We start from the raw sequence: 13300 nt of genomic DNA, 5'->3' as shown, positions 1-13300 counted from the left end.
CTCAGGGTTGTAAAGTAGACCCGAAGCGCTCCCAACAATGACTATAAATCTTTTGCGTAAGGAAGAGGAGGTCCCCGAAAAAGTCTGTCCCTCCAGATCCAGCAGTGATCATTTGAGTCCCCCAAGATGAGAATGTAGGAGTTGATGGTTCTCTCCATTGTTGTAAAATGGTCTTTTCTGCCATTAACACCAGTCTGCGTAAGAAATCTAGAAGGCCTAGAGGTGCAGGTGAAGGTAATTGATAGTCTTCAAACAAACTCAGTGGGCCCTTGTGAAGGACACAGCCCCATTGAATCTCAATCTCATGTAACACTTTTGCCCAGAAGAACTGTATCCTAGGACCAGTGGCATTCCTACGGGGGCTGACACCCGGGGCGGATCGCCGATGCGCCCCATCCCCCGGGTGCAGCGACCCCCCCCCCCCCCGGTGAAAAAAACCCCGAGCCCCCGGCGAAACCCCCCCCCCGGGTGCAGGCCGCGCGTCTGCCGGCTCTTCGTTTTCATGCTCCCTCTGCCCCGGATTAGAAAGTAACCTGTTCCGGGCAGAGGGAGCATGAAACGAAGAGCCAACAGGCGCGCGGCACCTCCCCAGTGGCGTGCACTCGGGGCGGACCGCCCCCCCCCCCTTGGTACGCCACTGCCTAGGACACAGCCAAAACATGTGACCCAGCGAAGCAGGGGTACCAAGGCACCTCGGGCACACCTCTGATCCTGCAGTTTTTGCTTTGTATGCCTGATGAGGTGCTATATAAAGTCTCAGAAGAAACTTTTATTGTAATTCCCACAGTTGTGCATTGCAAGTGGTTCTATATACCTGCTGCAGACAGGTTGGATGTGCTGTGCAGACAGTTGTGTTGACAAATCCAAGTTCCAGTGTCTAGCAAAACGTGCATAATCCAAATCAGATGAAGAATCTTTAGGTACTTATGACGAAAGGCCAAGGGCACATGATTTTGAGAATTCAGTGTGAAAGCCTCACTCAGTCTTGTGCATCCTCACACAAGTCCTCCCAGGGCAAGCTGTTGACATAGTGCTGCATTGAAAACTAGTAAAACTGGCCCGTTTCTGACACAAATGAAACGGGCGCTAGCAAGGTTTTCCTCAGAGTGTGTATGTTGGAGAGAAAGAGAGAGTGTGTGCGTGAGAGAGAGAGAAAGTGTGTGTGAGAGATAGAGAGAATGAGTGAGAGAGAGACAGAGTGTGTGTGTGTGTGTCAGAGAGAGTGTGTGAGAGACAGAGTGTATGGGTGTGTGAGAGAGAGAGATAGTGTGTGAGAGAGTGTATGTGAGAGACAGAGTGTGTGTGTGTGTGGGGCTCCGAGTTCCATGACCCGCTCCTTCCCTCTCTCCCTCCCTCTCCTCCCCTCTGAGTTCCAGGTCCTCCTTCCGTCCGAGGTGCAGGCCCCCCTCCCTCCCTCCTCTCCTCTCTCTCCTCTCCTCCCCTCCGAGTTCTTGGCCTCCCCTTCCCTCCGTGTTCCATGCCCCCCCTTTCCTTGGAGTGTGTATGTTTGAGAGAGAGTGTGAGTGTGTGTGTGAGAAAGTGAAGCCTTGAAGCATTCGTGCGCTCTGTAAGGTTCCATCTCAATTGACGACACATAGTTCCGGAACGTTGAAGGAATGCTTCAAGGCTTGAAGGCTTCACTTTCTCGGCTTCAGAATGTTGGAGGTGCGTTTTATTATATAGGATATGCAAAAAATTCTTTGAGGGACACCTGATATTGAGTGCAAAGTACCTCAAAAGACTGCAATTTACCATCATCTGAAAGCAACTGGAACAGATAATGAATTCCAAGGGCATCCCATCAAGCAAACACCAACGAGTCAGTACCTGCCAGAAAGTCCGGGTTGTGCCGGATTGCCAAAAAGGGGGACACTGCTGCCGAGAAGTGATGATGTGTGCACAACCATCTCCAAACCGCTCTTGCTGCTCGGACAAACATATTAAGTCGAAGATGCGGTGGGGAGCGCTTTGGTATAGTGTGAATCTGCCAAATTAAGTGAAGTCTGCAAATAGGTTAGGTTCCAGTCTGGACAGAGAAAAATCATTAACATTCCTGAACTAGTCAATATGTCTCATTGTACAAGCCACCATAAGGTACCTCACGTTTAACAGGCCCAATCCCTCATGCGATTTGGGTTTTTGCAAAAAAAAAAAAAACCCTGCCACAGATATGCCTACAATATTTTGTTTAATACACTTTTGTCCTTAGCACGTAAGTACAAAGGTAAACATCTGAAAAACTTACAACCACTTTGGGACACAGATCATGTTAACAAACACTATACGCCCCAACAAAGAGATCGGATAAGTTTGCCATAAAGTAAGAGTCTGCTGTAAGGAGGACACCAATGGGCAAATATTGCAGGCATATAATGTTGACAAATTGGCTGGTATGATAACTCCCAAATATTTGATCCAACCATCTGCCAAGCTGAATGGGAAAACCCCATGCCATGAGCCTGGGATTGTAGGAGAAGATGGAATAGCCACAGTTTAGTAAAGTTCAGTTTAAACCCTGAATGGGCACTAAAGAAAGAAATCAATTGTACTAGATGGGGAATAGAAGCCTGAGGGTTAGTAAGGGTTTAAAGTAAGTCGTCCGTGGAGGAAGTGACGTCACGAGGCATTATCTGCCGATATCAGACCCTGATTTACTCTCGAGTTGCAAGGGGGAGGGCACGTGGTGAGCCAGAGATTGAAATGTGCAGAAATTCCGGGTTGCAGAATCGGGAGGGCGAGCGCTGTTCGACGAGGAAGTTAGCGAAGGGCCTTTCAAGACCCGTGTGACCTGCACCAGGCCGTTCGTCTGGTTCAGACTCGGCCTCTTCTCATGTTGATATAAGACGCCCGACCCCTAAAAAAGGTATTCCGAAGGAACTGACTAAGTGCCTGGAGGAAATCAGAGCTGAAATCAAAGCGTCTAAGCTTGAGATCTTAGAACATGTGGATTCTATTAGTATAGACCTCCGCGAATTAGGCGGTCAGGTTGAGGCTGTAGAGGAGCGCGCAGATGAGCAGGCTGAGAGATTCGCTGCGGTGGACACCCACCTCTTGCATTTCTCAGAACAAGCCGAGGAGCTGCAATACAAAACTGATGACCTGGAGAATCGGAGACATAACCTCAGGTTCTGCGGGGTGCCGGAAATGGAAACATGGAGGACGTCCCTGCAGTGGTCCGTATGTTATGTGTGAAAATTATGGGTGACTCCTTGGACACTGAGGCTGTAGAGATTGATCGTGCACACAGGGCGCTTGGGGCAACGAGATAATAGACCTTGAGACATAATAGTGCGATTCTCCTCTTTTGCTTTTAAAGACAAGCTGTGGCTGAAAGCGTGCCAATTACCTCCCTTGGATTACAACGAAGCAAAGGTGATGGATTTTCAGGACTTGTCGTTTACCCTGGCCCAGAGGAAAGCAATGAAGCCAGTGTTAGAAATCCTGCAAAAAGAGAAAAGTCAGTACAGATGGTCATTCCCTTTTGCACTGTGTTTTAACTGCAGTGGGAAACGGGTCCAGTTCCGCAGGATTGCGGAGGCATGGAAGTTTCTGCATGAGGTGGATCTGGTTGCTGCGGCAGAACTGCTGGGTGACTTGGCTCCTTCAACGAGGGCGCAGTTGAAGAAGTGGAAAAGGATTCCTCCGAAGGCCAAAAAGCAGAGGGCCCAGACATGACTTTGCTTTATTTGGTTTCTTTATTTGTTTGTGCTAGCTTCCAAGGAGAAATGATTGCTATAGAATTGTTTCTACATTTTCTTAGTTCAGTTGTCATAGGGGGAAGAGGTGTGAAGCATGGGTTCCGATATATGGATAGATGATATACATGTAGCTATCTTAAGCGTGTGTGGGGGTGTGTGGATGGGGCAAATGTGAGTTGGGAGGGGATCAGTTTAGCCTCAGGGGGGGATCGTCCAGTGATTCCCATTCAGGGCCTAAGGGTGCTGTCTGGTGAGGGTATGAGTGATGAGTGGGTTGTGAGGGGAGGGGAAGAGGAGGGGTGTTTGGGGTCTACCGGGGGGGAGGGTTAGTATTAGTGGCTATCGGGGGCTCCCAGGCTTGGTGTTTTGCTATATATATGCTTGTTAGCTAAATGTTTGCTATGACTACTAACCTAAAATTTGTGTCTTATAATGTGAAAGGCCTGAACTCTCCACAAAAACGCCAGAAGTTGTTTAAAGAACTGATACAGCTTAAACCTCAAGTGGTATTTCTCCAGGAAACACATCTGAGACGGGACAATGAAAAGTTTCCATTCCATCCTCAATATCCCCACATTTTCTGTGCTTCTGCGTTTGATGGGTCTAAGAAACGGGGTGGTGGCCATTTTACTTCATTCCTAATTGCAGTTCCAGGTGGAGAAAGTGAAATGAGATAGAGAGGGGAGATTTCTGCTGTTGAATGTGTTATTGGGTGATCTGTCTGTCACATTGGCGTTGATTTATGCACCTAACGAAGCACAAAACAGATTTTTAACCACATTGATGGGGCATTTTCTTTCTTGTTTCCCGGGGAAATTAATTGGTGGGGGGGACTTCAATGCTACGCAACACCCGGCCTTGGATTGATCAGGTCCGCCATCTGGGGTTGATGTCACGATTTCTCAGGCTTTGAATAGGTTTGCTAGAGACTTGGGTATATTAGATGTTTGGCGTGTTTCTTACCCGGGGGTCCGAGACTATTCGTTTTATTCTCATTCTCACGATACTTATTCTCGGATTGATTATATTTTTGTTAATGTATCTTTGACTCACGCTGGATGGACATGAGACATTGGAACAGCTACTTTGGCGGATCATGCGCCGGTCTGGGTTAGTATTCCTTCGCTCAGTGGGGAGGAGAAGGAGAGAAGGTGGTCCTTGCATACTACTCTGCTAAAAGAACAGGAGATCATAGCTGGTTATAGACAGACTTTGAAAGACTACTTGGAGATAAATGTTGATTCCGGACCCTCCCTGGGGGGTGGTTTGGGATGCGCTTAAGGCGGTCACCGGGGCTATTTTCTACAAAAGGCCAGCTTTAGGACTAGGCAGCAAAGTGCTGAGGTTGCAAAGTGTTTAACGCAATTGTCTCTTCTATCTGAAAGACACAAATCCTCTCACTTTGTAAAAGTCTTGTGGGAAATTCAGGCGTTGCGTTTAAGACTAGACCAGATATATTCATATCAGCTGAAGTTCCTTAACGATCGGCAGAGCCATTCCCGGTTTGTCTTTAGTAATAAACCGAGTAGGGCACTGGCGGTTAAATTGAGACAGTCAAGGGTCGATAGAACTATTTTGAAAATGCGGGATAGGGAAGGTAGGTTGGTGACCAATTCAAAGCAGATAAGGGAGCAATTTCAGTTGTTTTACCAATCGCTGTACTCTTCTGCTACTGTGTGTGGTTCAGTAGTGGCTCATAAATTTTTGTTGGCCTGTTCTTTTCCTACACTTAACAGCAGGTCAGCGCGAGGCATTAGATGGAAGGGTTTCAGTGGAGGAAGTTGCTAAGGTGATCAAGGCCCTTCCAACGGGAAAGTTGCCTGGTCTGGATGGGTTACCCAACGAATTTTATAAGGCCTTTAGGGGGGAATTGGCTCCCATTTTGACAGAAATTATTAATGAGATCTTAGGGGGGGATGAATTCCCTGCTTCTATGATGGAAGCATGGATAGCAGTAATACCCAAACCTGGTAAAGACACGACTGAATGCGCCTCATATCGTCCTATTTCCATATTAAACTCTGATATAAAAATTTTAGCAAAGGTCTTGGCCAATCGACTGGCAAACGTTATGCCGGATTTAATACACCCAGACCAAACAGGCTTTATTCCTTATAGACAGGCAATGGATAATGTTCGCAGAATGGTTAATTTGCTTCATATTGCTAAGAAACATAATCTTCCTGTTTGTTTACTGGGACTGGATGCTGAAAAGCCCTTTGACAGAGTTCATTGGCCTTTCATGTTCCAGGTGTTGGATCGTTTTGGAATTGGTTCTGGTTTTATCAGATGGATCCAGGCACTGTATACATCACCTAGGGCTTGTGTTAGGGTCAATGGAGGTAATTCTCTGATGTTTTCTCTGTCTCTTGGGACTAGACAAGGATGCCCTCTATCGCCATTGCTTTTTTTCATTGGTTATGGAACCTCTTGCCATGTACATTTGGTCAGACTCTAATATATCAAGTATTCAGGTGGGAAATAGGGACTATAAGTTGGCATTGTTTGCTGATGATGTGCTTCTCTCTTCAACTAAACCTTTGATTTCATTGCCAAATCTGATGAAAGGCATATCGTTATATTCTGCAGTTTCAGGTTTCAAATTGAATGTCAGTAAGTCAGAGGCTCTTGCTATTGGAATATCTAGTCAGGTTTTGGAATCGCTCCAGCATTCCTTTTCTTTCAAATGGGTAACGGGAGGTATAGCTTACTTGGGTATTACTGTTACTCCTCACCCCTCAGAGTTGTTTTCGGCTAATTATCCGCCCCTTTTAAAGGCCATCTATAGAGATTTAGAGCGGTGGGATATTACGGATTTGTCTTGGCTGGGTAGAATTGCGGCTTTGAAGATGAATGTGTTACCGCGCATGAGGTATCTGTTCCAAGTTCTTCCAATTCGAGTTTCTAGGGGTTTCCTGGCAGGTGTGCAGGACAAACTGATTCATTTTGTTTGGGCCAGTAAGCACCCTCGATTGCCTAGGTCATTACTCTATAAGGATAGGAAGAGGAGGGTTTGGGGGTCCCCAATGTTATGTGGTATTTAAGGCGGCCCAGGCACGAGCAGCATTTGAGTGGTATCAGGATCATCCTCAACAAGTTGTGGGTAAAACTGGAGCAGGCTGAGGTAGGCTCTTGTCCGCTCCGAGCTCTGATGTGGATCCCCCGTAAACATAGGGTGTTGCGTACAGATTTGTGTCCCTTGATACTTTCAACCTTCTTTTATTGGGACGGCCTGTTTGCTAGGTCGGACGCGGTGTCATCTAAACTATCGCCGATTGCAAATAATCCTCTCTTTCCTCTGGGTGTTTCTGCTGGACCTTTTCATTGCTGGAGGTCCTTGGGTCTGGCAATATGAGGTCAGTTGTATGAGGAGGGTAGTTTGCTTTTCTTTGAACCTTTGAAGGAAAACTACGCTATTTTACCAAATGAGTTGTTTGCTTATGGTCAATTGAGACATTTTCTTAGTTCAAGGGCGATCCAGGCCTCCATAAAGAGGGAAGATGCGTTTATTGAAGATCTTTATGAAGATTCTAAAATTACCAGGGGTCTTATTACTTGTTTGTATTCTTTCCTACGCGGAAAGTTGGAACCTAATTATGTCCATGGTTAAACAAGCTATGGTTTTTAAGTGAAATGGAGAGACTTCGGGCAGTGCAAGGTCATACGGAGGCCAAGTGGAAGGCAATCTGGGAGCCTTTCTTGAAACATTGTCAATATTAGGGGGGGAGGGAGGGGGCTTGAGACAGAGGGGGGGAGGAGGGAGCATTGGGCATAGTAAGGGAGGTCACACGGGGTCACAGTTTGTGATGTTGCAGTAGTTGGCATTTCTGCTGTTATTGTTCTGTTGCAAAGTACGAGAGGTACGATGGCATAACTATGTTTGAACATTTGTATGATGCTCTTTGCGTAGTAGTTCCTTTTGTACAGGGATTCTTTAATTCTTAATGAAGACCTCTTACAAATTAAAAAAGAAAGTATGTCGTCCGCAAGAGCCATAACTTTAATCACTTGATGCAGTATCGTGACTTCTTCCAATGCCAGTGTTATGCAAGGTGCAGAGTAGCGGTTCAAGCATGATAATAAATAATAAAGGGGATAGAGGGCAACCCAGTCTTGTACCACGAAGGATGGGGAACATGTCAGTTTGCTGCTCATTGATTAACAAGGCATCTCTGGGGTCCGCATATAATGCCGTTACCGCCCTAAAGTACCAACCCTTAGGTATGTGAGAGTGTAAAATAAAAATTGCCAGTTTACCCTGTCAAATACTTGCTCCGCATCCAAGCTGGCCACCACTAAGGGAATCTCTTATCAGCTTGGGGGGGGGGGGGAGGCGAAAGCCAGGAGTTTCTTTTGACCAGGAAATGTAGTTCTCTGCACAGTACGTACGTTACTCACAGACGAGCTCCCAATTTCACTGGCAGAAATTCCCCTTTTTCTGAGGCTTAGAACTCATGTTCAGAGCTAAGGAAAATTACAAAATGCTTGAGACATGTGGAAATATGATCACATTTTTCTCTGTTCAGGTGGCCAGCCTGGACTCAAAACATGCTACATCTCCCCCCTGTGTCTTATCTTCTTACACATTCCAACTCATTTTCACACAAACAGAACTACTTCTAATCAAAAATACAGACCCCCGTGTGCACTGTCGGTCCAAGTAGAGTTGAAAAACAATCTTTAAAATCTTCCATTACAGCCAGCTGCTTCATAAAGCAGCCCTTGATTCCTTCAAGGAATTTCAACTCTCTAGCATGCACTGATGTTATGCTTATCCAGTCAATATCGGGGTAATTGAAATCACCCATTATTATTGTGTTGCCCAATTTGTTAGCCTCCCTAATTTCTGATAACATTTCTACATCTGTCTTGGTGGATGTTAGTACACTCCTACATCTGTCTCTATGGATGTTAGTACACTCCTATCACTCTCCTTTTCTCCTTTACACATGGAATTTCAATCCATAGGGATTCCAACATGTGTTACTTCAAAGTCAAAGTGGCAGCCTCAAGCCAGCTCTTTCCTCTGTATCCTGCTTTTCTCTGATGTAGTTTACTGTTTTTTGCGAGGGCAGGACACACTGTGAGGGAAGGGCAAGCTGAAGGTGATCCTGTGGTGGCTACTTTCACTGCTGCCGCTTTGACTTTGAGGTAAAATAAAACAGATTTAAACTATGGGCAGGAATAAAAAGGGGGCTTTTACTGGAGAGGACAGGCAGGTGTGGGGGATTGGGGAGGGTTGAAAAGGGGCAGATGGGGCTGGGACGAATCGCAGACCATGGAGGGGAAGATAGGGGGCAAAGGAAAATTGCTGGACATGAAGGGGAGGAGAATCGGACATGGATGGGAGGGGAGGGCAAGGGAGAGAGGTGAGTTGCTGGCCATGGGTGGATGGAGGGGAGGGCAGGGGAGAGAGGAGAGTTGCTGGCCATGGATGGAGGGGAGGGCAGGGGAGTTGCCGGCCATGGATGGAAGGCAGGGGAGAGAGGAGAGTTGCTGGACATGGATGGAGGGGAGAGCAGGGGAGAGAGGGGAGTTGGACATGGATGGAGGGGAGGGCAGGGGAGAGGGGAGTTGGACATGGATGGTGGGAGGGGAGGGCAGGGGAGAGAGGGGAGTTGGACATGGATGGAGGGGAGGGAAGACAGGAAGGAGATGCACATGGATGGAGGGGAGGGGAGGGAAGACAGGAAGGAGATGAACATGGATGGAGGGGGGGGGAGGAAAAATGCTGGACATGGATGGAGAGGGAGAGGAAAAATGCTGGACATGGATGGAGTCAAAAAATCCACTCTATACCTCCCCTAGTCAAGTCCACAGAGGACCTAGCTTTTACTTATGGATGTAGGGCAAGAAATGAAGAAAGGAGGAAAGTAAAGAAATAGGAGGAAGCCCTGGAAGGAATTAAGAGAACAGATAGAGAGCAGCAGAATCAGAGACTGGGACCAACATGATCAGAAAAACAGTCACCAGACAAAAAGGTAGAAAAAAAAATCATTTTATTTTCATTTTAGTGTTTGGAATATGTCCAGTTTGAGAATTTACATTTGCAGTCTTATTTTGTAATGTATAGCAATGTTTCTTTCTGATTTTGTGGTACTGTCCTGCATTCTTCTTAGGATTTCAGGTTAACTTTTGAAGAATTTGAAGAGGGGCGCTATCTGTTCTGCATGTGTCTCAAGGCCAAGTGTCTGAAGAGGGATCTGTTTGATAGGTTCTGAGATTTTGATAACGCATTGTGTTTCAGATTTGACAAGACCGTTCTCCTAATTCCTGTAGTCCGTAACAGCTTACAGAAATTATTTATCATGAAAAAAACACACAAATTGTTTTCTCCTATACTTGTGTAATATTTTCAATGATGATGCCTGTTTATGTGCACCATGGCTGGTAAAAGGGGCGGAGCATTGGGAGCAGGTGTCTGGTAGTGGAGAAGTTTGTGTTGCTTTCGCTGAGGGGAGGGGAGAAGGTGCTAGACAGGGAAGGAGGGGTTGGGAGGAGAAAGGAGATGCTGTTTGGGTAGGGGCATCAGAAACCCTAGCACCGGCCCTGGGGACCCGAGTGCATTATAGTGATAACCCAAGTTCTGGCACACAGGAGCAGGAGAGTGACAGACAGAGGAGATGAGCAGACGCACGACGATAATGGGAGTGGGGAGGCGGGGTGGCTGTGGCCTCATTGGGGGGAGGGGTGGCCCGGCTCTGTCGGCATTCCTGATTCTGTGCACACAGATTTATCCAGTCAGAGTGGGGTTTAAAAAAAAATTTGGCAGGTTTGACCATCTAACTGCTGAAGTTGGCTAGTTAAATCTTTTAAAAATTGACCTCCATGTCACTCATGCTACCCTGAGCCATTGTGATATGCAGTCTGGACAAATTATCATGGGCTGGATCCTTCTTTCTCTGCAGAGGGGTCTGACTAGCGGTATACCATTCCTAGATCCATAGGCAGTGTCAATTAGTCTGTGCAGTCTGTTTTGATTTCCTTCTATTCCCTTTTTTACTTTCTCGTACATTGTTTATTTTCTTCTAGGGAAATTGGTGGCTTCTGTATCTGGTGTAAGAAGGGAAAGATTTCTGAACCTAAACCTAAACCTAGAAACCTTAGCATGGAAATGAGAGGACTTTCCCTGGATAGCACAAATCAGGCAAAGTGAGTATTATTCATGTCTTATCTTCAGTCTGTGGCTGCTCCATCTCACCATCTCTCCTCTCTTACTGTTTCACCCCTGTCTTTTTCTGCTTCTTTTTATTGCCACCGTTGCCTGTTGACTGGAGGCCCTTATGTGGTAAAGGAAAAAGATTCTAATGTGCTGTAGTTTTTTAGGGTTATATAATTTGCTTTAAGGAATATACATATACCAAATGTTACTAGTCGAACTAGTGTACCTCTGATTGGATGCACAATTCTCATAGACCCAACTGCTGACCCGCAATCATCCTTGGTAGTTACCTCTGTGTTCCTAAGTAGATGAGAGGTAACAGAGTTGTATAGGAATAGACAGTTCTGGCTACTCCCTGCTGTGGAAATGAGCATTTTTATGGGAATAAAATTCTGGAATGAAATTCTGGATACCTGTAGATCTTTCAGTAGTCTGTTGCTGTTTAGAAAAACCCTAAAAACATGGTTATTTGAGAAATTTTTAAAATACGTTTAATGTTGGATTCTCTCATAATTTATTTGATTTTTTTGTCTTTTTTTGTTTTTCTTGATTATTTCCCCATGTATGCCTGGTTCTTTTTGATGTAAACTGCATAGAATTGGCAAACTGTGGTATAAAAGTACTGTTTAACATATGTACAGGTGTCAATATCGTGCCTACACAGAGTTTTAATGTCGCTCAGTCCACCTCGAGCATATGAGATGCTTAAAGATACATGCAGTAAAGATTTGGGATATGAGTTGAAGGGAATAAATCTTGCTAAATTGATCAAAGATGTACCCAAACAAGTGGGTGGGGCGGAGCTGCAGGAGAGTCAATATAGGATCATACATCGGGGATACATAACACAATCACAGGCAGCAAGGGCTGGTTGGATATCTGATGCGCAATGCCCTAAATGTGGCAGAGAGAGGAATACCTTTATGCATGCATTCTGGAGATGCGACAAAATAAAATCATTTTGGAAAGCAGTACAGAAATACCTTGAAAAATTATCGGGGCAAAGGATGCTCCCCTCCTGGAGAGGAGTACTTTTGAATAAAAGTAATGCATATGGGATTTCAGATAAAAATTTGGAGTTACTCTTCTGTAAGGCATGCGCAGTGGGGAAGGCACTGGATACAGGCGGAACCACCGTCAGTATGGTTCTGGAGGAATAGACTCCATGAACTAATGCTCTGGGAGGCCAGATCGGCCTTTAGCAGCCCAAAGAGAAGAAAGCATTTATTACTATATGGAATCCATACTTGCAAAATATCTCTCATAAAGCAAGAAGTGCGGTACTTAATAATTTGGGTAAACCCTAACTTGCGGAGAACCCAGTAGACGTATGCTCCTTGTGTTACTTAGGTAAAGTCTGCAGTTAGATTTTGAAGGAACGATACCATGAAGTAAGAAGTTTAGAGTAGAGGTTATGGGAGGGGGTGGTTGAGGGGGAGTTAATGGAATAAAATTGATGGTACAGTTAAGATGTACATAAATGCATAAGATGTATTACTATGTTTGTCTTTTATAACTCTGTTCCAAATGTTTGATCATCAATAAAAATTGTTTAAATATAAAGGAAATAAAAAAGTACTGTTTAATTTAGTTTGGTATTTTTGCTGGTTTTCTGCATGTTGAAATTTTCAATGTTATTTAGAGCTTATTCTGTTAAGAAAAGTAATATGCAAAGCATTTATGCCAGCCGTAGAGTTGGTGTTATAACTCGTGCCTAGATTGAAGAAGCATGTATATAAATCCTAATATTATATAGTTTATTTGTAACTGTGTATGGTGTCCATTCCAAACTCCAACCATGAGAATGCCCACCTGCAAAGTACACACCATCAAACATTGGTGCATACTTACAGAATGGCATGTTGATGGATTGTCATTTATGTGCAGATGTATTGACATACATGTGTAAATGTCTGGAATACTAGCATTTATGTGTGTATTCACTGCCTAAATCTAGACAGCTTCTTACAGAATTAACCCTGTGGTACCATTATTTGGGGTCTTATACATGAAACCCTGATTTCCTTAGCATCACCAAAGGATTAGTCAGTAGTTGTGGGTTGTGCCTATCTACCAGCAGGTGGAGATAGAGAGCAGATTAAAATGTTACCAAATACAGCTGTTATACACTAGGTTCCATTCATTCTCTGAGAAGGGTTGATGCGGTCCAGCATTGCCCAGTTTGGCAAGATTACCAGAGGAAAAATCCAGAGCTTTAAGGCGTGTGAGCAGTGCTCTAATGCGTATGTGCAAGTGCCTTCTCGCCTGACATGCGAACACACCGCCACAGTTTCTTTTCGTTCACTTAAGAAGTTGTTTTTCTTTGTTCTCCGCTTACACGTCTGGTAAAGCTTTGAGTACCTTTTTGGTATTTTTTGTACCGCTCACTCTGTTTTCTATTTCTTTGTTTTTCATTATAATTTAAAATAAAAAAAATCCT

At 45.0% G+C, this 13300-nt stretch overlaps 1 protein-coding gene across 1 annotated transcript in view; it reads left to right on the top strand.

The window, feature by feature from the left end:
* MVB12A (multivesicular body subunit 12A) overlaps positions 1-13300 on the top strand; it is a 97292-nt gene that overhangs the window by 64086 nt on the left and 19906 nt on the right. The window contains exon 6 of the mRNA XM_030197567.1: positions 10731-10850. Coding sequence (XP_030053427.1) covers positions 10731-10850 — 120 coding nt within the window. The remainder of the gene's footprint in view (positions 1-10730; positions 10851-13300) is intronic.

The sequence above is a fragment of the Microcaecilia unicolor genome, chromosome 3 (assembly GCF_901765095.1).
Source record: "Microcaecilia unicolor chromosome 3, aMicUni1.1, whole genome shotgun sequence".
Classification (NCBI taxonomy): Eukaryota; Metazoa; Chordata; class Amphibia; order Gymnophiona; family Siphonopidae; genus Microcaecilia; species Microcaecilia unicolor.
Note: the sequence above shows the minus strand (reverse complement) of the source record. Positions and strands in the feature narration are given on the sequence as shown.